The 24,587-nt window shown below is 39.9% G+C and overlaps 1 protein-coding gene across 2 annotated transcripts in view; it reads left to right on the forward strand.

Moving 5' to 3' along the window:
• The window catches only part of KIAA1755 (KIAA1755 ortholog), an 81,518-nt gene extending 60,226 nt beyond the window's left edge, over positions 1-21,292 (forward strand). For both annotated transcript variants that reach the window (XM_074211906.1, XM_074211907.1), the window contains exons 10-14: positions 587-735; positions 7,056-7,194; positions 8,617-8,739; positions 9,270-9,461; positions 20,073-21,292. In XM_074211906.1, the coding sequence (XP_074068007.1) occupies positions 587-735; positions 7,056-7,194; positions 8,617-8,739; positions 9,270-9,461; positions 20,073-20,987 (1,518 nt within the window). In that variant the 3' untranslated portion in view covers positions 20,988-21,292. The remainder of the gene's footprint in view (positions 1-586; positions 736-7,055; positions 7,195-8,616; positions 8,740-9,269; positions 9,462-20,072) is intronic.
• The last annotated feature ends 3,295 nt before the right edge of the window (positions 21,293-24,587 follow it).

Below are 24,587 nucleotides of genomic sequence, written 5' to 3' on the forward strand. Positions count from 1 at the left end.
TCCTTTCTCCTATCTTCAGAGTAAGTATCTAACTAATGTCTCCTCCCTTTGGACCTGACCACCTAGGGAACCCTAGGAGAGAGTGCAGGTTTGGTCTGAGTCTTCCAGATGTTAAGAGGAAGACATTATAGAATGAGCTGTAGACCAGTGGAACTAGAGAAACTTGACTACATTTGAAAAGACCCCAGGAGTCACCAAATTTTGACCCTGGGAAGGTTAAGAATCCCTTGTATTATTTGAACACAGCTCTTCTGCCAGCTTGAGTTAACCAAGAGGCAACTAGATGGTGCAATGGATAAAGCCCTGGAATCAGAATCAAGAAGACTCATATTAATGAGTTCAAATCTAACCTCAGAAACTTATTTGCTATGTGACCCTGAGCAAGTCATTTAATGCCATTTACTTCAGTTCCTCATCTGTAAAATGAGCTGGAAAAGGAAATTGCAAACCATACCAGTATCCTCACCAAAAAAACTTCGAATAAAGTCTCAAAGAGTCAAACAGGGCTGAAAAACAAGAACAACCCCCTTTTGGGGGTAGTAGGATTGTCTGAACTTGACTTTGATACTTTCCCATTTCTCTACAGGAGGCAGCTCAGAGCATGACCAAATACAAGCAGATGATGGAGACTGTGCTTAGTGATGCCCAGTTGGTGAGTCTACAGAGAGATGGGGGAGCCACCTTAGCCAGGCTCAGGAAGGAGGCCTGCAAGCTTGAGCACTCACAGGAAGTCAGGTATGACGATTCCTGGAACAGGTGTCTCCCTTGACCTCCAGAGTAGCAGGGGAACCTGACCACTCTTTGCTCAAAATCCACTGTCCATCCTGGTCCTCTATACTACTTGTTGAGTCAGAGATGGAAGAGGAGCATGAAACTATCATAGCTCAAAATTCCTTTTCATTTCAATAAAACCAATGAATTCTCTACCAGGGACCACAACTTTCAACTAATAAAACCAGTTGATCTAAATTATATATCTATAGGCCAACCTGGTATGATCTCAAGAGTGTGACCAAAAATCTCAATGCCCAAAAGTGACTTCACTACTCATGAGAGACCTCAGTCCAACAATTGTAAAGATGTCTAACATGCCACCATAAAACACATGATCATAGAAACATAGATTTAGAGTAAAAGGAACATTTGAATATAGAACATAAAAGGCCCAGCTGGAAGGGATTCTACCATATAGTCTGTCTGATCTCCAATGGACCTTAGGATATAAATAGAAATAGAGCTGGACTGGAGTTAGACTGGAGACCATAGACCATAGGATCATAAATTTAGAGAAGGAAGAGTCCCTAAAATATAGAATATAGAATGCTAGAGCTCAGAGAGACCTTAAATAGACAATATTGCAAATCAGAGCTGGAACTGAATTAATTAATTTTTAAAAGCACTTAAGGGGTGACTAGGTGATGCAGTGGATAGAGCACCGGCCCTGGAGTCAGGAATACCTGAGTTCAAATGTGGCCCCAGACACTTAATAATTACCAAGCCATGTGGCCTTGGACAAGTCACTTAACCCCATTGCCTTGCAAAAAAAAACCCAAAAAAAGCACTTAAGTGCTTTTTTACCAAGCATTGTAGTTAAACATGGGGGATATGAAGAAGAAGGAGGAGGAGGAGGAAAAGGAAGAGGAGGAGAAGGAGAAGGAGAAAGGGAGAAGAAGAAAAGAAGAAGAAGAAGAAGAAGAAGGAAAAGAAGAAGGAAAAAGAATAAAAAGAAGAGGAAAGAAGGTGAAGAAGACAAAGAAGATGAAGATGAAGAAGATGATGAAGATGAAGGAGGAGGAGGAGAAGGTCCCTGACACTGAGGAATCCACAGAAGACTAACTATAGTAGAATATAACTTCAGGGTATATGGAAAGGTTGATTGATAGGTCTTGAAGGTGCAGCTACAGGTCAGAGGGCAAGGCCTGAGAACCAATATCTCTCAGGAGTAACCCACCACCATTGGAGCATGGGGGATGGACCTAAGGACAAGAATGGAAAGAAGATTCTGGGTTCCTTCTGCCAGGGATAGGGATGGGAAAAGGATCAATGTCTCAGAAGGAGAAAAAGGAAATGGGACACTGGCAAGAAAATATGGGAGGAAAAAAGACATGCCTCTTGATTTCTTTTTTGTCTGGAGCCCTAAGCACTCCAGATGGGCTATAAGGTGGTTAGGGTTGGAAGAAAGAGGTCCTGCATGTCCCCAGTTCTGGCCAGCTATAAGATAATTCAGACTATTGAACATGGAATATAGAATTGATCATAGGATCATAAATTTACGCCTGGAAAAAATCTTAGAAATTATTTTATAGTTGAGGAAATTGAGTCTAAAAGAGGCAAAGTTATTTATCCCATATCACACTGTTAATGAGTGTCATAGCTTATAATTCCAAACTAGGGTCTTTGATTCCAAATCCACTCCCACCTTGTATCACATCAACTTGTATCAGAGATAGAATAGACTTTCTTTCCTCAGAACCTAATCAGTGACTTGGCCCTAGGTGATACTTAATCATTTTTTCTTTAAGTTCTTTAACTTAATGTCAAAAACATCCAGTTTCAGAAATGCAAAGGACCTTAGAGCATAAACTGTCAGAGCTAAAGAGGTACCTTAGAAGTCACTAGATTTAATTGCCTCCCTTTATAAAACAAGGAAACTGAGACCCAGAGAGATTATACATGACTTGTCTAAAGGCACCCAGAAATGCAAGATTCAAACTCAGATTTTTAGACTCTTTCCATTATATCATTTTGCATTCATTTGTAGATTCTACCAGGATATTTCAAACACTAAAGTGTTCTGTGGTACTTTTATTTACTTCTTGGAGTTAAATGTTAAACCTCCCTTAACACTTTAGGATTATCAGTTTCTTGGCAAACACCATATTAATTTAAAGAAAATAAAGGATGGTCCTGGGAGAGAGCACAGGTAAATTTTGATAACAGGTAAGAGATCATGAAGTGAATAGAGAATGAACAGATTGGGAGTCAAACCAGTGAGGACTAGTCATATTTAGGTCTATGCAGTGGAAAGTCTATACAGTAAGAAGAAATGTGAGGGTAGCAGGACTTTGAGGTTATAAGGAAATGAAGTACCAAAAGAAAGAATAGGAATACCACAACAGCAGATAAGGGTAAGCTGGTGATGATCCTTTCTATGTTTGCCACCACCTCTTGTCACTCTGACCAGCCAATCTACGCAGTGCAGAGTCCTAGATAGGGAGTCAAGAGCCCTGGGCTAGCCTCAGCTCATTCACTGGATTGAATTCCTGGTTTCCCTTAAAGTTGAAAGAGCACAATCAGAAGTCAGAAGACCTGAGTTTTAATTTATGAGTCCTTAAACAATTAATTCACTTACCATCTCTAGGTCATGGTTATCTCATATAAAATGAGGGACCTAGGTTAGGTGGTCCATATAGTAGGAAAAGTCCTGGAGTTGATTGGAGAGCATAGGCTTGAAGCAGAGCTCTCCTGAGTCATATCTAGATGACAAGTGGCTTAACCTCCAGGGACCTCAATTCTCTTATTTATAAAATGAGAGTGTTAAACTAGATGAATGGTCTCTAAAGTTTCTTCAAGCCACTGTATTTTATGATCAATGATTAGGCTCAGCTCTGACAGTCTAAGTTTTGAGTGAAGTATTTGCTATGAACTTGGGAAAGTTGAATAAAGAGAGGTGACTTTCCTCTGTACCTGCTTCTCCCTGCCTCCCCCTCCTCAGAAGAAGTCAGTATTAATGGTTGGGTCTCCCAACCCAAACCGGGTCCAGGCAAAAGGAGGGCATCTGTCTTTCGCTCTACACCTAGAGTGAGCACAGTTACCTTACCACTTTATCATTAGGTGGCACTGTTTCCTCACAAAGCCCCAGTCTATTTGTCGCCAGTTGTTGCAGTACCTAGGTGCCTTCCTCCCCATTGATCCATTTAACCCATCTTCCCCTCGTAGTCTCCACCCCACTCCCCTTCTCTTTTCTGCTGTATTTTTCCATTCCTAAAACTCTTGCAGGCCAGCCCTTGTATTCAGCCCCACATGGCAGAGATGAGGTTTTATGCTTCTTCCTTTCATATTTTGTCATTTTTTTAAAAAGAATAGTTGCAAGGATGATTTGATTTTAGGATTTTCAACTGGAAGGGGACCTTAGGGATTATCTTCATTTTAAAAATGGGGAAATTGAGGCCCATGGAGAAGACAGGGATCATACAATTGTAGATTAGAGCCCTTAGGGAACTCAGAGTCCATCTACTCAGGGGCCTTTCTTTCTTTGTGTCTAGGAACCTTTTTGCAGTCTGGTGAATTCAATATCCCTTCTCTGAATCATCAAATAAAATACAGAGGATCACAAAGAAAACCCAATCTATCAAAATATACTTATTAAATGTGAATTGCAAATGTGAATTGCAAATGAAGAAATTGAGGCCAGGGACCTTGATGACTAAAGTCACAAAGATAATTAGTTGTCAGAGAATTTAGGTACAGGTCCTAGATGGCACAATGGATAGAGAACCAGGCCTAGAATTAGGAAGACTCATCTTCCTGGGTCTAAATCTAGATGTAGACATTTATTAGCCTCATAATTGACACTGGGCAAGTCACTTAAACCGTTTGCCTCAGTTTCCTCATCTGTAAAATGAATTGGAGAAGGAAATGGCAAACCACTCCAGTATCTCTGCCAAGAAAACCCCAAATGAGGTCATGAAGAACCAGACACAACCGAAAAATAATTAAACAATAACAATCTCTGTCTCTAGGGATATTATTCTTTCTACTGTGCTGATTTGTTGTTATTACTGAGTCATTTTCAGGCAGGAGGTACAAAGTCATCTTTAAGACCTAGAGAGGAGAAGATCATTAATGACTGGGAGAATTTTTGAATACTATGGAATATTCCCATGGAATAACCCTACTACTGTGGTACCTTAAGTTTGAAAAAAACATTTTCCTTACAACCCTATGAATTGGGTGGTATACATATTAATAACTGCCTTTAAGAACTGAGGAGGCAATATGGTATGATAGGGTAAGAGCTAGCTTTAGTACCAGAAATGCCTGACTGCTAGTCCTGCCTATGACAAACTCTGACCCATAGGCAAATGATTATCTAACCTCTCAATATACACAGATCATTTTCTGATACTTTAAATTAAAAATAAAAAGAACTTCCCTATCGCCAGTTCCCAAAACAATGAAATCATAGATATGCTTTAAAAAAAGATCTTTAAACAAATCCCATTCAGCATAGAGGAAAACTCAGAAAAGTTAGAAAAGTTAATTGACTTGCTCACAGTCACACAGCTAGTAAATATCAAGGCAAGATTCAAACCTAGGTCTTATAACTCCAAATCTAGTGTTCTTTTCCTATCTATACAATCTCAGGGAAAAATATCATATGAAAAAAAACACTTTTTTCTGTTTGCTTTTGGCAGAATTGCATCTTTTAACATTCTTTTTTTAAATTTTGAATTCCAAATTCTTTTACTCTCTACAGCCCCTTCCCCCCAATTGAGAAGTCAGACAATATAATACCCATGATAAATGTGAAGTCATGTAAAACAGAATTCCCATATTAATCATGTAAAAAAAAGAAAAAGAAAGCACTTATTGCTGATCAGTTCTCTCTCTGGAGGTAAATAGCATTTTTTATCATGAGTACTTTGGACTTGTAGGATCATTGTATCGATCAGAGTAGCTAAGCCTATTTACAGTTAATTATCTTCACAATATTGCTATTCTACGTACAATATTCTCCTGGTCCTATTCACAACACCTTGTATCAGTTCATATGATTCTTCTCAAGTTTTTCTGAAATTATTCTGTTCATCATTTATTATAGCACAACAGTATTCTAACATAATCATATATCACAACTTGTTAAGTCACTTCCTACTTGATAGGTATTCCTTCAACTTTTAATTCTTTAGCATCACAATAAATATTTTTGTAAATATGCATTTTTCTTTGATCACTACTACAGACCTAGTAGTGTTATTGCTGGTCAAAGGGTATACACAGTTTTATAGTCCTTTGAGCACAGTACTCAGTTGTCATAATGGTTAGATCAGTCCACAATTTGGAGGTGACATATGAGGCAGCTAAGTAGCACAGTGTAGGGAATGTTGGACCTAGAATAAGGAAGATCTAAATTCAAATCCAGCCTCAGACACTTACTTGTCATCTGACCCTGTTTCACAGGGTAAGTGTGAAATTTAATCTCATTTAACCTCAGTCTGTCTGCCTCAATTTCTTCATCTTTAAAATGAGAAAATCTGTTAAAAAATAATAATAGTACCTACCCCCCCAGTTGTGCTGAGGATAAATGAAACATTTTTGAAGTACTTTACAAATTGTAGAAGATTAGCTATTGTTTTTATTATTATTATTATTATTATTATTTGAGTTGATATATAAGGATAGATAGGAATTCAAAGAACAAAAAGAGGGAAGGAATATGTTTTGGCCATAGATAGCATTAGCCAAGGCAGAAAGGCCAACTTACCTTCAAAAACCTTAGAAGACACTGCAATGCTGTCTTCAACTTAAGGCCAAACTAACAATCATATAACTAGTATGCAAGGCATTTTACAGAAAGTGTCAGACTATATAATATTGGAAAATAGAGTCTTGATATATCAGATACAGTACTAAGCATTAGAAATACAAAGAAAGATTTTTTAAAAAAACCTCCCAGAAAAAAAAAAAAAAACAATTTGTAGGTTCTGCCCTAAAGGAGCTTATAGTCTCCCATTAGGGAGAAACAACATAGTTACATGTAAGATACATATGACAGTAAGTAATTTCAGAGATGAAGGCCCTAGCAACTAAGGGAACCAGAAACACTTCTCTACTATAGCAGATGGAATAAATAAGGTTTGGACAAATGGTGGGCAGCGGGGGATGGTCTGCACTGAGTCAACCCATTCCCTCTTGTGACTAATTGCATACCTTTATAAGATGATGAGAGCAGTCCCCAGATGACACCCTCTAGCAGGGGCTGGATCCTGGGTTCCAAGTTCCTTCCTATGATTCTGTCCTTCATTAATCTGTGATGCTTCCTTGGTCCTCAGGAACTGTATGGCTTTGGCAATGACTCTCTACAGTCAAGTGGAAGAACGGGTGCATGTGCTGGTGACCACATCTAACAAATCCCTAGAGAGACTAGAATCCTTGATGCAAACAAATGAACTAGAGTCTGAGTTCCGCCAGGTGAGTGACTGAAAGGCTCACCTGAGCTAACTAGAAGTGCCTCAGGAAGTGAGGACCAGGACCAGTGCCCACAGGCTCTCCCCACTAGGAAAGGACCTAACATATATCTTTTCTACCCACTCCCTCCCTACACCTGGGAGTCAAACTCCACCCCAATATAAAGAAAAATCCCCCATCATCAGAGCTGTCAGGATTTCTCCTTTGCTAAAGGTCTTCAGGTGGGGATTGGTCCATGATCCATCAGGATGTCATAGAGGAAGAAATTCATGTGTAAGTGGAAGTTAGACTGGATGATCTCTGAGGTCCTTTCCAGCTTTAGGATTCTAAGGCCCCCAAGCATTCACCTGAACTAGAATAATAATCTAAGTATTCTCTGAGAAGACAAGCTCTGCTTTTTCACCCTTGAGAACTAAGGATGCTCTTAGGTCCCCCCCCCACACACATGTAATCTTTACCTCTTTTTCTTTAGGTTGTTTTTTTTTTGCAAGGCAAATGGGGTTAAGTGGCTTGCCCAAGGCCACACAGCTAGGTAATTATTAAGTGTTTGAAACCGGATTTGAACCCAGGTACTCCTGACTCCAAGGCCGGTGCTTTATCCACTATGCCACCTAGCCACCACCTAGCCACCCCCTAATCTTTACCTCTTAAAGAAAAAGAAAGATTCTCCTCCTCCAAAGAGAAAGGAGAGCATTCCAAAGCAGGGGGATGACCCAGGTGGCTCTGTGAGGCCCTTCTAAGACCCAAACACTACCTCTGCTAAATTCTCAAACTCAGTGATTCAGATTCTGAGTCTTAATTAATATATTCATTCAACAAACATTTATTAATGGTCTGCTAGTCACTGAAAGAAAGTTTCCTTTCCATTCTCATATAGTTTATTATCTAGGGGACAGACAAGAACACAAGAGTACAGACTATATAACCGGTCATGATTGAAAAGTTTTTTAAAAAGATGCTTAGAGAGATGCAAACAAAGTACTATATGAGGTCCCAGGAAAAAGCTTGTTATTGGCCAGGGCAATTAAGAAGTTTTCCTTAGGGAATGACATTTGAATTCAATAGGTAAAAATGGAAGGGAGGGTATTCCAGGAATAGGGAATGGTATAGAAATAAGAACATACAGGGCATGTTTGGGAGTCAGAGTAAAGAATAGTTGAATTTTTAGAAAAGTAAGAAGGCATAAGATTATAGATAACCCTGAGTATAGATGTCTCTAGCCAGAGAAATCTGAATTTTCATCAACTAGAGTTCCTTGAGCAAAGGAATAACAAAAGAATGGAGGCAGAAAGCAGTTTGGGAAAATCAGAGTGCCATACTCTGTGAGTGTCCCTTCCCAAAGGCAAAAATGGATTGATCTGGAATGGATTGGAATGCACATCTCTTCAACTGCCCACTCTTATCTCATTTCATTGCCTCTCCCAGATCAGTGACTGGATTGATGGGGAAGGAACTACATGGCTTAAGGCACTGACACCTTTGGAATGGAGCCTGGAGCGTGTGGAAAAATCCCATGAGCAGTTTGAAGAATTCTTCCAACAGGCCACGGTATGTCTAGTCTAAGGAAGTTTTCATTAGTTGAGTTCAGTGAAATAACAGAGGTATGTAGATGAGGGAAGGGGGGTATATAGAGAGACAAAAATCACTGATTGCCTTAACTCCTACAGATTGCAGACCTCTGACATAAGTGTGGTTGAAATAATAGGGAAGGATTCAGAAGCTATTCTCAAGAATTCAACTGTGTCAGACATTGTGAAAGAGATATTATTGCCTGTTCCTACCTAAGACTTCAAGCAGTTTAGAGTACAGCCTGGCACTTTTATAACATAAGAGAACAAATAAACAAATATAGAGGGTACCAGATTCCCAGAATCTCAAGCTTCTTTTATAAAGAGACCTTGTTCTTCCTCCTTCTAACACAACCAGATCTATAACCACAGTATATGGAGGTCTTTTTTTTTTCCTTCTAACAAACCTTCAGATGTACTAGGGTCAAACCTGGGGCCTTATATTCAGGGACACCTGATAGCTACTTATTGAATTTGAGCAGAACTGAGTTAATATCTTTCCTGCTTCAGGCTCACTACAACCGAGGCTTAGAGTTATCAAAACAAGCGGCCAGATTCCAAGGAGCTGACTCCCCAGAGATCTCAGCTTTCACAGCTGCCAAGAGCACCTTCCAGGCCAAACTGACACACTTCTACATGGCCATAGAGAAACAAAGGACAGACCTGGAAACCCTCCTCCATCTCTATCGATTTTGCAATAAGGTGAATATGGTTACTCCTCTCCATTTGGAGACAAAGAGCTTGAAGCATCCAGTCTTGTAAAGAGCTTTGAATCTGTGGTTGTATAACTGGGTACCAGGTTTCCATTTCTTACCTAGGTAACCTAAGGCAAGTCGCTTCTTTGTGAATCTCAGAGGAAAAGATTCATGTGCAAGTAGAAGTTAGACTGGATGTGTGGAGGGGAGGGTTCAAAGGGAAAGACTGATGGCATGTCTGTGAGTGGAAACTCACAGACAACACCCTCAGGATCTGGGGGAGAGTAGGAGGGCATAAGATCATCTGAATCAAGGACTTTGAAGTCAAAAGCATCCTTAGAGATTTTCTAGATTAATCCCCCTATTTTATAATGAGAAAACTGAATTCCAGACCAATGACATGATTTGATCTTCATAATAGTAAGAAGAACAGGAAGAAGTCTGGACCTAGTATCAGAGACCCTGAGATCTAATCCCACATCTGCCTAGCCTATTCCCCTTAGTTTGGGATCATCATTAGATAATACCTATTTTTCTATAACATCAGGATAATAACACTTACTGTGTCTACTATATGATAGTAAACTGTAATACAGATATGAATTATTTTCTATTTCTTTTTTATTTCTGATGGGAAAGAGGATATCACACTCTGCAATGACTTCAAGGTCCTCTCGGCCATCCCAGAACTAGAACTGACCTATATATGATCTAATCCTTGGTTTTACAAATAGACCATTAGAGAATATGGAAAATAGGAGGAATATTAGACTTGGGAGCCAGAGGATCTGACATCTACTATATATAATATCTACTATTTACCAAGTTTGGTAAAGAATTTGGGGCAAGTTGTTATCTCTGAGTGTAAGTTTCCTTAGCTGTAAAATAAAATTGAACTAAATGATGTATAAGATCCTTTCAAGCTCTAAAAGTAATGAAGTTCTTCCCTTGCATTCTCCCCTCACCACCACAGTATGTGAAGAGTATGCTGAATCTACTCCTTCCCCTTTGCCAATATTTAACCAGAGAAGGTATAGGTGATGGTAGATAAAGGAGGGAGACTAGATGTGTGACCTTGAGGTAGTCATATCCTCCCTTGGCCTCAGTTTTCTCTGATACAAAATAAGTAACACAGGTTAGATTTTTCTCTAAGATATCTTTTTGGTTTGCAAGTTCTGTGACCTTAAAGATGGCAGAGGGTTAGAAGTAGACTGTGATTAAAAAAATTAGTGGATAAAAAAAGAGGATTTTGTTTATATTCCTCTGGAATTTACTAGTGAGTTCTTGGTCTGAAAGAGGGCATAAGGTATCACCCACAAAGGATCATAGATTTAGAACTAGAAGAAACCTTGTAGAGGTTACCTAGCCTATCCCCCTCATTTTGTCAGGGACCAAAATGATATCCAGAAGTTACTTAGCCTAATTTACCCAGGGTCTTAAGACTTACAGATGGAAGGAACTTTAAATATCATCTTTCTTGGAATTAGCAAACTGCAGCTTATAGGCCAAAGTCAGTTGACTGCCTAGTTTATATAACCCATGAGCTAAGAATGAACAGATTTGGACTTTGGATTGTAGTTTGCTGACACAAGACTTAACCAAGGTCATACATCTTTAGCAAATGCTAAAGGAAGGATTTGAACCAAGGACATCTGTGCTCTTTTGACTCCATCATGCTAGAAATTGTCCTTAATTCTATGTGAGCCCAGGCAAATTGTTTAATTCCTAAATGCTCTAGTCAACTCTCATAAGACTGTTAAGATATCAAGACAGCTAGGTGGCACAGTGGACAGAGCATCAGCCCCAGAGTCAAAAAGACCTGCATTCAAATCTGGCCTCTGACACTTACTAGCTATGTGATGTTGGGCAAACCACTTAACCCAAAAAACTTTATAAGTAGTCTACCTGAATTGGTAAGTTTTCTCATCTAGAAGTTTTTTACACCAAAAGAACCACAAGAGTAATCCCCATCCCCGTCCCTCTCTTCTATTTCTTCCTTGGGTCTAGGAGGAGAGGGTGGAGGAACCTAAAGGCCAAAAAGAACATGAAGTCCCTTAAAACTGAACATTCTGTGGGGAGGGGAGGGTTCAAAAGGAAAGACTGATGGCATGTCTGTGAGTGGAAACTCACAGACAACACCCTCAGGATCTGGGGGAGAGTAGGAGGGCATAAGATCATCTGAATCAAGGAATTTGAAGTCAAAAGGATCCTTAGAGATTTTCTAGATTAATTCCCCCATTTTATAGATGAGAAAACTGAATTCCAATGATATGATTTAATCTTCATAATAGTAGGAAGAACAGGAAGAAGTCTGGACTTGGTGTCAGAGACACTGCAATCTAATCCCACATCTATGACTTACCAAGCTGGTTGACCTTAGACCTATGATTTATAATTTATTATCACAAATATAATCAATGGCAAAGCAAGGATTCAGTCCCGGGATTTCTTCAGTGCTCCTTCCCCAGCCCCACATCACCTGCTACTAGACAGTGGTGGTTTAACAGGGGTTGTTGCTGTGATTTGTATGAACACCCTTTGGAAGGCTGGCAGATGTATGACTGGCAGCTTAGTTAGTCAGGGAGAAAGAATGCCAACATCTCCTCATGCACGAGGTCTCAGGGCAAGCTTCCAGGAGGAAGTGGTAAAGGACTGGACAGAAAGGCGATGATTTGACACCTAGGGATTAGGCAGCTCTGGAAGACATGACAGGCTAAGGACGAAAGGGGAGAGATGGGCGTGGCAGTAGTGTGTGGTTTGGTGATACAGAAGCCATACCGCCCTAAATAGTACTAATATGATCATGCCACAAACTTGGATTCATGTCACCCATTCCCATCTCTGGGCTCCGTGTGCTTCCATGTATATTAAGTCATTTATCTAAAAACAAGTTCCTTTAATCCGTGGAAAGATGGTGCCTCTGGAGAAAATGTTTCTACGCTGCACGCTGCCTAACAGCTCTCTGTCGGATACTAAATTAATGGAGGGAAAGATTAGGTTTTTCACAAGCTGCTGAAAATTGGTTACATTCATTGCTATTTGCATCTGTTTTGCAGGAGGAATGAAGCACCCTAGGGTAAGAGCCCCCCAGCCAGACCAATGCTCCCTTTAGTCCATCTGTCAAGGACTCAGTGGATGTTTTGATGAAGGTCAGGGTCATTCTTCTTGATGAATCTCAAAAGATTAGGGTTTTCCCAGATATTTTAAGCTTTTACCAATTCACTTCATGGATTAATCTAAAACCTTAAAATCTATGGTTTCATAACTGAACTTCAGAGGTCATCTTATTTGACCTCTTCCCTAAGGCATTAGGGGATGATAGGAAAAGCACTGGCTTTGGAAACAAGTAACCTCAGTTTGAATTCTGGCACTGAAAAGGTTTATGTCCCCAGATGATCCAGTGAGCCTTAGTCAAATGGGACTAGGGAAATCATCAGCCTGTGAGGGCTCTTACCCTGGGGTGTTTCCTTAAGGACAAATCACTTCTCTCTGGTCCTCACTGGTAAAATAAAGGGACTGAACTAGATGTTTTGAGCTGATTTATCTACAAAATGAGGATGATGATACTCAATGTAAGGGGAAAAACTTAGCAAATCTCAAAGCATGATAGAAATTAGTCATCACTATTATGATTCAGTAATTCCATCTACAGTATCCTTACAATAATAGGAAACTCACAACTTCCTAGGGCAGTCCCCTCCATTGCTGGATAACTAAAATTTTTAGGAAATTCTTCCTGTATTGAGTTTGAACAATAATAGCTGACATTGATATGGAGTTTTAAGGTTTGCAAAAGTTATAGTTTCATTTGCTCCTTCTTACCACCCAGTGTGGTAGGTATACTAAATATTACAGTTAAGAAGACATCATATTCAGAGAAAATACATTTGCTCGTTGTAGTAAGATTTGAACCCAGGTCTCTTGACTGTAAGTCTAGCATAGCTTCTATCTATTTCTCCTAGTTCTAGAACCTATTCATGATGTCAGTCTCTTGAACTTTTTAACGAGAATAGGTATCAGTTAAATAATAGACAATGTGATCAACATGAAATCATTTTTATAGTACCTAGCATGTGGCTATAAGGACAACAGTCTGTTTCCTGCCCTCAAAGAGCTTACATTCTACTGATAAAGCCCAACAAGCAATGCAAAATGGTGGGAGTCACTTTCCTCATCTACCCAGGCTTCCTCTACGCAGTAAACTACCCACAACATCCTAGATTACTATAACTCCCTCCATTCTGACTTCCTGCTTTGAGCTTCTCCCTCTCTTCACATACAGCTGCACTGTCCTGACCATAGAATAAAATGTAAACCACTTTATCTGATGATCAAGTTCCTTCACCACTCATCTCTTAGCTACTTGGTCAGGGTAGATCATCTATCTTTGTGCTTTTTTGTTCAATACAAATCTGGGTCATCACCAATAATCCTGACTTTTTTCTTCCCACCAGACTTTGATGACTCTGGAAGAGAGTGAAGCTGACAACTTTGTGTGACTCTGTCTCACTTAAATCTAATTCACGCATGAGAGAAGACATCACCCTTTGATGTCATTGGTACTCTTTGAAAAGGAAAGACAGACAACAACAATAATGGCATTTTGTTCTTGCCAACCCTGGTGTCTGTGGTGGAAATCCTTTCCATATCATAAACATGCTATGTGTTGAAACTTTTTCCTTCTTTTAAGGCCAAACTTAGATGCTACCTTCTCCAGGAGGTCTTCCCTTTCTGCCATTCCCTATATTGCCCTCCTCCATAAAAGTGAGATTTCCTTTCTCACATTTCTATTTTTCCCATTTACACAAAAAAGTGCAATTTTTATTGTGAGCACACCTCTTCTTAAATAGTCGACATTACTCCCCTTTCCAATAAACTGAAGCGATTGCTTCAGGAACAAATGCAAAATTCTCTATTTAGAATTCAAGGCCTTTCACAAATTAGCCTAATCCTTTCCAGCCCTCTTAAAGGTTTCTTTCAAAAATTGTACTCTACTCCAGTGACTCTGGCCTCCTGGCTGTTCCACAAACAAGATATTACATCTCTCAGTTCCAGACATTTTCTCCAGCTATCCCCCAGGCCTGGAACTTTCTCCTTCTTCTGTTCAATACTTATCTCCCGGGAGTCCTTTAAGTTCCAACTAAAATCTTTCCTTCTATGGGAAGTCTTCCCTAACTCCTCTTGATTCTAGTGTCTGCCTTCTGTTATCCTATTCATCCTGTAGGGAGCAGGCTTTATATGTATTTGTTTGCATGTTGCATTCCCCCATTAGATTTTAAACTTCTCAAGGATAAGAATTATCTTTTGCCTCTTTTTGTATCTACAGTGTCAGCACTTAGTACAATAAATCTTTATTGCTTGATTGACAGAGGCACCTATAACTTACATTTCTCCAAGTCCCTAGTCTGGTCCCTTCCTTTGCACTGATCTCACGCTCCCTTGTATTGCAGTTGTTTGTATACATGTCTCTAGCCCTTCCTCCAAAAACATTGGGAGTTCTTTTAGAACAAAGAACAGAATCTGTGTCCTATCTACTGTGGTATTCCTACATGTTGTCACAAGGTAGTTTGTAAAATGTAATTGATATGAAATGAAATGAAAATCCTAGGGGGGAAAAAAAGCTATTCAGTTCTACAAATAAAATTCCCTTCCAAGCTTTAAGATGAGTATTGCAAAATGTTAAGACACATAGGTGCTAAAGCCATGAGTAACTGATTTCCCCTGCTTCCATCTCAGGGTGCTTCCATCTCAGGTGGGGAGGTGAGACAGACAAGTTCAGACAGTAAATGCTAAGAATTGATGGTGTACCAGGGAGCATCATGGCATTGTGTATTGTATTAAGGTAGTCAGGAAAAACTTTACAGAGAAGGAGGGTCTTTGGGCTGGTCCTGGAAGGATTCACTCATTCAACAAACATTAAATCCCAGTGGCATGTTCAGGAGTTATAATATCTGTGCTACAAACTCTGGAGATTGAAAAGATGAATTATGGAACAAAATCTGTCTTCAGTAAAAAATTCCTGAATGCTGCAATCTATGCAAAGAGAAGAGATTAAGTTTATATAAAAAAATAGTTTCTTGCCTCTACCTCCAAGAAACTGCAGCCAGTAAGAGATGGGTGCACAAATGACTATACTATCAGAAAGAATGTGCTAATATGTTAAATTTCATAAGTGAGATATAAACAGAAGAATAAGAAGTTAAGAGGAAGGAGTGATACCTCCCAACTAAAAAGGAGGCCAGGAATCAGGGAAGACTTCCAAGAGGAGATGATTCTTGAGTTGAGTCTTAAAGCATACTTAAGGTTTCAAAAAGGAAAGATCATGCTCAGGAATCAGGATTCTGGAGAACCTGGGAGAGGGGAGAACTGAAAGATTCCATATATGCTAGCTAGAGAGATTAACATGAACTTTAGATTGGAAATAGGAATGTGAAAAGAATGTTAGCAGAACACTAAGCACATAGCGTGATGGGGGCATAGGGTACAAGGAGAAAGAGGAATAATGGGTAGATAAGATTAGCAGAGGAGGATGCATTCCAGGCAGGGGAACAAAGCTCAAATGAGGAATGTATGAGGCATGTTTGGGAGATGCTTAGGAGACTGCCAGCACTCTAACAAATGGCACATGATGAGAAGGCTTGGGAGATAAGGGCAGAAAAGGAATTTAGGGCCAGACTGTGAAAATTACTTAATTCTAGAAGTTTAATCATTTAATCATTTATCATTTAAACATTAATCATTTAATCAGTAGACCTCCATTGATATCCTTCTCAGAGGCCTTCCTCCACCCCCATATCAGGTAAAAAGTTGACCCTCAGCATAAGGTCAGGCAATTCAGGGTATGAGTGACAAACCATGGGTCTATCTTCCAACAATCAAACTAGATCAGTATTGAAAGGTTCATAACCAAAGCATTGTCCACCAAGGAATGATTGTTTTAATCACAGTCAATACAATTAGAAATTTCATAAGAACAAATTTTTCGGTTTAAAAAGCTTCACAAACTGAGGGACATATGCCTAGATAACTATCTGTGTTTAGGGTATTTTAGGGATTATAGTGGTTTACATGTACCAACCAATTTAGATTTTTAAAATATATGTACAAAATGGAAACCAGGGCTGATAACAATATGAAAATAATAATAATAATAATAATAATAATAATATAAACAATAATATATAACATTTATATATCATTTTAAATTTTGCAAGACACTCAATTTTCTGATTTTATCCAAGAACAACCAGGGAAGGAAGGTGCTCTTATTAAATAAAAGTATGATATATACTGTACAAATGATTTCAGAAGTACTAAATCTTGTAATGAGCTGTGGATAGTAAGAAAAACTAAGGATAAGAAAATAATGGGTCACTGCTTGCAGATTAGAGAAAGGAAGAGGAAACAAAGAAGAGGTGTGACCACTGCTTGGTATAGATGGGAGAGTGATAACCAACAATAGAGTCAGAGCTACTCATTTCTTATTTTGCTAAGGAGAATGGCCTTTGATCTGAGAAGGATGGAAAAAAATGGCTAATATTATTTTAATACCAAAGATAAGAAAGGAAATATTATAGGAAGAGATGCCCTTGATGGTGGCAGGTCACCTCAAAGAATTATTATGATTACTGAGCCATTGTCACTATTGTCTGACTGCTCATGGAAAATGGGAGATGAAAATCTGGGAAAGGGAAGCTATGGCCAGATTTAAAAAAAAAAATAAGAAGTAGGGAAGTAGAGTTTTATTTTAGGCTAAGTGAGTTTGACTTCTTTTCCAGGCAGGATGTTAGACTATGTTACTAAATGGATGACTAATGAACATCTGAAAAGTAAACAGTGATGGCTTCATGTTAGTATTTTCACTCCTGCCTCTTCTCCTTATTTCAAGAAGTTGTGTGTTCACTTTATACCTATATATGTATGTATATATCTATATGTCTCTATGTGTGTATATTTGTAGATGTATATGTGTATTTGTACTTGCCTGTGTACATTTTAGCCAGTAGAAAGGGAGTAGTTATTTTGCTTTGTTTTGGGCTTTTTTCTACCTAACATGGTGTTTGGCACATAGAATAGGCCTAATGCTTGTTGAACTGAATGCCAGTTCATATTAGATTAACTTTATTTCCTTTAATTTCCTTCTTTATAGTGTTAGAAAACTGGCAGATTACAGGAATATCACATATTACTAGCCTAGATTTTTTGCAAAGTCTTTGATAAAGCCTTTCATCTTTATCTTTTCTAAAGTGTGGAGAGCTGTGGAATAGCAATATTACACTTAGAGGGATTTGGAGCTAATTGATTGGCCAGACCACAATGGGACATTAATCGTTGAAGACCAGCTTGGAAGGAGATCTCCAAAAGGGCTTGGCCTTATACTACTTAACCTTTTTTGTTTTTTGAAATGCATAAATGGTGCCCTTATCAAACTCTCAAGTGACACCACTCTGGGAAGGGACAGTTCACACAATGAATGACATCCAAAAGATCTTGACAAGTTAAAGCACTGGGCTGAATCAAATAAGGTGAATTGTAATGGTGAGAAATGTAACATCTCACACTTGGGTTCAATAAACTGCTATCAGAAGTTCCACAATGGAGAAAGAGTAGTTAGGGAACATCTTATCTGAAAAAGATTTGGGGGTTTGAAAGCTTCACTTGGGTCAGCATTGAGATACAAAGGCTGATCTGAGCTTGTACTTCAGGAAGAGAAAAGGGGATTCCAGAAATAAGAAAGTGATGGTTGTCAAAACACATCAGACTGCACCTCTGGCTGAAAAGGATTGGGCAACCTACAGCTGATATAGGCTTAGTGTATGCCCCAGGTGTATGAACTCAATCTTTCCCAATCAGAGGTGAGGCTCAGCTCTGCCTCATCTGACACCCACCTCCCTCACTGTCCCTGAAACACATCTAGAGAGGTGGGTTCTGTTCCAGCACCACATTTTAGGAAGAACATTGATAGACTTCAGAGTGTCCAATAAGAAAGTAACCAGGATGGGAGATGTTTACTCAAGAGTCCCAGGAATGGGAAGAAAAGTTTGAAGGAGGAAGAAGGCTTGAGTAGCTAGGTGCTGCAATGGATAGAGTGTCAGGTCTGGAGAAAGGAAGCCTCATCTTCCTCAGTTTGAATCTAGTCTCAGACACTAGCTGTGTGACTAGTAACTGTGTAGCCCTGTGTAACCCTGTTTGCCTCAGTTTCCTCACCTGTAAAATGAGCTGAAAAAGGAAATGGCAAATTGTTCCTGTGAATTGGCCAAGAAAATCCCAAATGTAGAGTCAAACATGACTGAACAACAAAACCATAGTATCATAGATCTAGAATTATAAGATTCCTATGAGGTCATCTGATTGGACACCAGCATCCAGATGTGGAGTCAGAACATTGATATTGTCCCAGCTACATCATTTAGTAACTTTGGTATCTTGATCAATCACTTCTGAGCTGAGCTTCAGTTCTCTCATCCATATAATGGAAACAATAATTCTCATATTAACCACTTCATTGGAATCAGGTGAGGGTCAAGCAAAATAATAAATTTAAAGCACTTTTTTTTGTTTTTTGACAAGGCAATGAGGTTAAGTGACTTGCCCAAAGTCACACAGCTGGGTAATTATTAAGTGTCTGAGGCTAGATTTGAACTCAGGTCCTCCTCACTCCAGGGCCAGTGCTTTATCCACTGTGCCACCTAGATATTCCTAAAGCATTTTTTAACAGAAAGAAATATTATATTTGGAGTTAAAGGGTCTGTATTTGAATTTAGACTATACCTCTTTCTGTCTATGACTTTACACAAGATTCCTCCTCTATTAAAGGCAACTGTTGGATTAGATGATCCCTAAATTCCCTTGAAGTTTCAAATACTATGATCCTTGGGCTAATTATTATTATTATTCATCTTCCCTGCCCTGAGGCCTCATTGATTTTAGTTTGACTTCATTCCCATCCTCTCTTTTTTTCCATTTTATTTTATTGATATCTTTTGTTTTTATATCACCTATACTTCTAGCTATATCCCCTTCTCCCAACTACCCAGTGAGCTATTAAATCTTTGTAACAAAGATTTAAAAAGAAAGAAGATAAAAAAAACAATTGCACAAAACAAACAAATACATCAACCATGTCTTACAATAAATGCAATATTCTTCACCAAAAGTCCCCAATCTCTCCAAAAAAAGACTGTCTTTGGGCTTGCTGGGTATATGCCCAATTACCTAGGCATATATCTAACTATGTAACTATGTAAGATCTTTGGAAGAAAATATATATGGACATTTTAATCACTTTTTTATAGAATAATTAAAAATTGCTTTCCACAATGATTGGACTAGTTCACAGATCCACCAACAATGTCTATCACTGCATAGTCCTTTTAACATCGATGATTTCCATCATTTGTCACCTTTGCCAATTTGCTGGGTAATCAAACTTCTAAATTGTTTCCATTTGCATTTCTCTTATTTTTAATTGTTTGGAAGGACCTTTAATATAGCTGTTAATAGTGTGCAATTCTTCTTTTGAGTCTTGCTTGCTCCTAGCTACAGACATTTACCCATTAAGATTAGGGAGTGGCTTTGGTTTTATGTATTTTTGCTAATCCCCCTCTCCTTTTCCCAGATGACCTGGTTCAATCTGGATTGTCAGGATCTTGTGGCAGACCTAAAGTTGGGTGAGGGCTGTAAAGCCAGCCCAGATGCCCAGCACCACCTGGAGAACTCCCTGCATAGACTGGCAATAGAGTTTCCTGCTGAGAAGCTATGGGAGATGTGGCTGCAGGCATCTTCTCTGAGTCGAGGTCCTGGCCTGGGCCTTTGGGAAGAAGCTCGGCTTAGGCGGCATGAGAGCTATGTTATTCTTCAGGAGGCTTTGACCCGGTGCCAGGCAAAACCAGAGACTGAGCTGAGCCCAAGTAAGGGAAAAGATATTTCAGTGAACTTAGCCACTAGAGCCCCAGAAGGAGACGCCATAGCCATTCTGGACCCTGGGAAAATATTCTCTGGAATCCAAAGATGGCAAGGACAGTCTGTTCTTGGGGGAAGGTTGGGCACAGGTACAAATTCAAACTCTGTAGGCCCAGGTGGTCTGGAGAAAAATGACTCTTCTAACCAGGCTAAGGAGGAAGGAAATGGCAGAGATAATCAAAAAAAAATGGGGCCTTCCAACCCAGCTACTGGAATCCCTGGCTCAGAGCAAAGATCTCACACTGACCTGGCTGTATATCTTAACAAGGCTGCCCCAGGGAATTTGCAACCTCCCACAAGGCTACCTGCCTCCAAGTCCCCCATCCTATGGAAAGGTCTCACCAGAAAGAAGCCAGGAAGAGGGTCACGCTTCCAGTTCTCCCGACATGGTAGTTTCTCATCAGAAGAGACAGATTCACAGACCTCTCTAGAGGACTCACCATTGACTAGTCCTGTGGTATCCCTAGAGCTGAGCAACCCCCAGCTGCTCTGGGCTCCAGGCAAGGGCACAGGCCTGGCACAGCTGGCAGGCAAGCATTTTGGTGGTCAGACACCAGGAAACCCTGCATAAAATCACTTCAACAAGCATTTAATAAACATCTACTGTGTAATTAGTTCTGTGCTCAATTTTTCTGGTGGGAGGGAAGTAGAGGGAACTCTAGAAGGAAGGGAGGAATGGTCCCTGGGTCGTAAAGACTTACATATACAAAACATTTCAAGAATGAGACAAAATGGCATATAATAAAGTATTAAATGTAACATAATTAAGTTCTCAGATGAATAATGGAGACAATAAATGAGATGGATGACCAGTTTCAGAGAGATCCATGTTAGCTAAAAGAGCCAGGGTTGGCTTCCTAGAAGAAGTGGGATTTGACTTGGAGTCTTGATGAGTGGCCTTAGGAAAGGAATTATCCCTCTCTGGACTTCAGTTATTTCATTCTTATTGGTGGGGAATCTGTTATGGCAGAAGCAGCATGACCCAGTGTATAGAAAACTGGACATGGAATCAGTAAAACCTGATTTGAAATCCTACTTTTAATTCTTACTGTGATTTGTAACTGAGAAATCTCTCAATTTCAGGTTTCTCATCTGTAAAATAAGGATAATAGTACCTGTAACATCTATCCTGATGTGCTACTGTGAGGTTCAAATGAAACAATATATAAATTGTCCATAGTCTAGGATGGGTCCACAAATGGATTCACTTTCTGGACTCACAAAGACTTGGTTTAAAACTAAGGGAACCAGATGTCAAATCAAAAGGATTAGATTTTGAAGACTGGAATTCTCTGGCTCACTATGCCCTGATTCTAGAATTCCTCGAGGGAAAAAAACACACAAAAAAGTTTACATATGACACCTGTCTAGGGTCCCACCCAAAAGGGACTAAAAGGGTCCCTGCTAGAAGAAAAAATACTCAATGTACAAAGAAGATATCATATAGAAGACTTTTATTTTCATTTATTTATTTCTTAAAACAAAAGCAATGTAACCCATCATCTATTGTTCTCCCAGGAGATTAACAAGAACTTTGTGACACTGAGGAACAGATATTTCTCTTTCAAGGTCCAGATCTCCCAACCTGTCATCCTGGGGCATCATATTCCTTTCAAATGTAACTTCCAACTCTTAATGGTCATCTCTTCCTTTGAGAAATGGTGCAGTTGCAGGAAGTATCTCCTTTTAGATAACTGTCACTAATTGGGGAATTCCCATCCTCTCAGTCTCATCAGATCATTCCCTAGGGGAAAAGACATCCATTTCTTTTGACTTGGGGTTAGGGAAAGAAACACAAAGCAGAAGAGACAGCCAAGGGCTTGAGGTCCAATTTCAGGTCAACCTAAGCAAGCAGATTCTCACAACATCCCCAAAAGAAAGAAAAAGAGGAAGGAAGAGATGGGGGTGGGGGTGGGGGAGGTTGAGAGAGAGAGAGAGAGAGAGAGAGAGCTGGGTTCTTTTTCCTTTCTTTACAAAGCCTCTTCTTAGCTCAAACACCAGTCATCTTTGACATAACTTCCCCAATCACAAGAACCAATAAGGTATTACATTACCCCAAAGAACGGGTCCTTTGCCTCAGAGCTAAAGCACATGTACATCCCCAAAGAGGCAGGGTATCCATGCTCAATTCCCAGGGGAGCCTCTATGCAGACGATCAGGTAATTTCTCCTTATCAGCCTCACTACATATATGAAGAATTTGCAAATTTTAAGGAACTATATAAATGTCAGTTATCATTATCACCTTGTAGCAGAGCTATTTGGATGAATGGGAGTACTAGTTCATAGTACGAAACGTTTTGAGATCCAAAAAAGGGCTTTCCTCACCACCACCCTGTGTGGAAGCCAATGTTATTATCAATATTTTGAAGATGGAGAAATCAAGTTTCAGAGAGGCGAAGTGTCGGCTTAGCACCACACAGCTGCTAAACATCAGAGCCATGACCCTAACTGGGGCCTCATGACTCCAAATTTGGAAAGCACTTTGTAAATGAAAGCACAGCATTAAACAGGAGTTGTAAGCCAAAGGTTCAAATGTCTGCCAGACCCCCTAAGGTCACCCTCTGCTCCTTTACCCTCAGCAGCAGGGCCAGACTGCTTATTTTAATGAAATTCATAGCTCCAGGTCCCAGTATTCCTGTGAGTAGGAGACAATCAAAGAGCCCAGGCTCCCTGATTAGCACATTTCTGGGCCTCCCATCTTCCTACCATGCATGGCAGGGGGCTGGCCCGGTGCTTCAAATACCGTTGTCATGGAAGCAGCCTCCTTCTGCTTTAGAAAGCTGATTACCCCAGGCAGGGAGTCCAGGCCCAGAACTGCAGAGGCAGAGTCCTGCTTTATATAACCCTGACTCCAGTGTGGCTTTGGGAACAGGGTTTGGAACAGAGGACAAATGTAGTGATTGAGGAGAAACCTAGGAGTCAGAAGACCTGAGTTCTAAAACTAGTTCTGTCATGTATGCATTCACTCAGTGGGCATTTCTTCATCTGAGAAATGAGGGGATTGGTCTCAGTGATCTCCAAAGGGTCCTTCATGCTCTGTCCTTTGTACTCTCAGGACTATCATAGACTCTAGAACTGGACCCAGCAGTCATCTAGACCAATCCCCTGATTTTACAGATGAGGAATCCGAGTCCCAGAAGGCTAGGTGACTCGGCCCTGGACACACAGCTAGTAGGTTCAGAAGAAGTTGAAGATTTGAACCCAGATCTTCCTGATTCCCAATATAGCCTGCTAGGACAAATGAGGAGCTGCTCTAGACTCCCCGTCTTGCTCCCAAAGACCCTTTTCAATCTGGGTTCTGTGTACCTCTCTTCCACTGTCCTCTCCTACTACTCTATGCCAATGGTTTCTTTTCTTTAACTATCTGGGCCAGGTAGGCATTGCCCATGCATTCCAACCTCACTACCTTTGGAATGCCCTCCATCTTCCCCTCAGTTTGGGCCTAAGATCACACAGGTAGTAAGAAGTAGTCATATCCCCTTATTCTAATTCTATTCTAGAATCCTAGGGTGGGTCTGACATTTCATCCATTATGCTTGTCATGTCTGAAGCTCTCAAACACACCCTAATCTTAATGGGGCAGAATCTCAGACATTTCCTATGCTGGGAGCTGTCTGAAGACACCCTTATCATCACTGGGTCCTTGTATACCAGCAGACTAATGGGAGAACTTCATTAGAGAGGTACCATGTACAGCCAGGGTATTTAAGATGCCCAAAGGAAGGGCATAAATAGACACATACCCAACTCTCCTGGCTAGCTTATTCTGCAGAACAAGGAGAGATAATAGAAAATTATCTAGTTGCAAAAGATCCTGGGGATCCCAAACAAAATAAATCTCTGCACCATAGCCAGAGATAAGAGGCAGTCTAGGAAAACCCCTTATAAACTGTGAAGTCTTGTTGAGCTCAACTGCTCCAGCAAGAGAACATGGATTGCAAGGATCATAAGATCATAAAATTTAGAACTGGAAGGGACTTCAGAGCTTCTCATTTTATAGAGTTTAGCCCAGTGCCTAATATGTAGCAAGCACTTAATAAATATTTGTTGTCTTGATTTTACAGATGAGGAAACTGAGGCCAAGGAAGTAAAGTGACAGGTAAAATCAGAGATGGAATTTGAAGCCAAGTGCTCTGCTTCAAGAGCTGGTGCTCAAGGATCCCTAGTCT

The sequence above is a fragment of the Macrotis lagotis genome, chromosome 1 (assembly GCF_037893015.1).
Source record: "Macrotis lagotis isolate mMagLag1 chromosome 1, bilby.v1.9.chrom.fasta, whole genome shotgun sequence".
Taxonomy (NCBI): domain Eukaryota; kingdom Metazoa; phylum Chordata; class Mammalia; order Peramelemorphia; family Peramelidae; genus Macrotis; species Macrotis lagotis.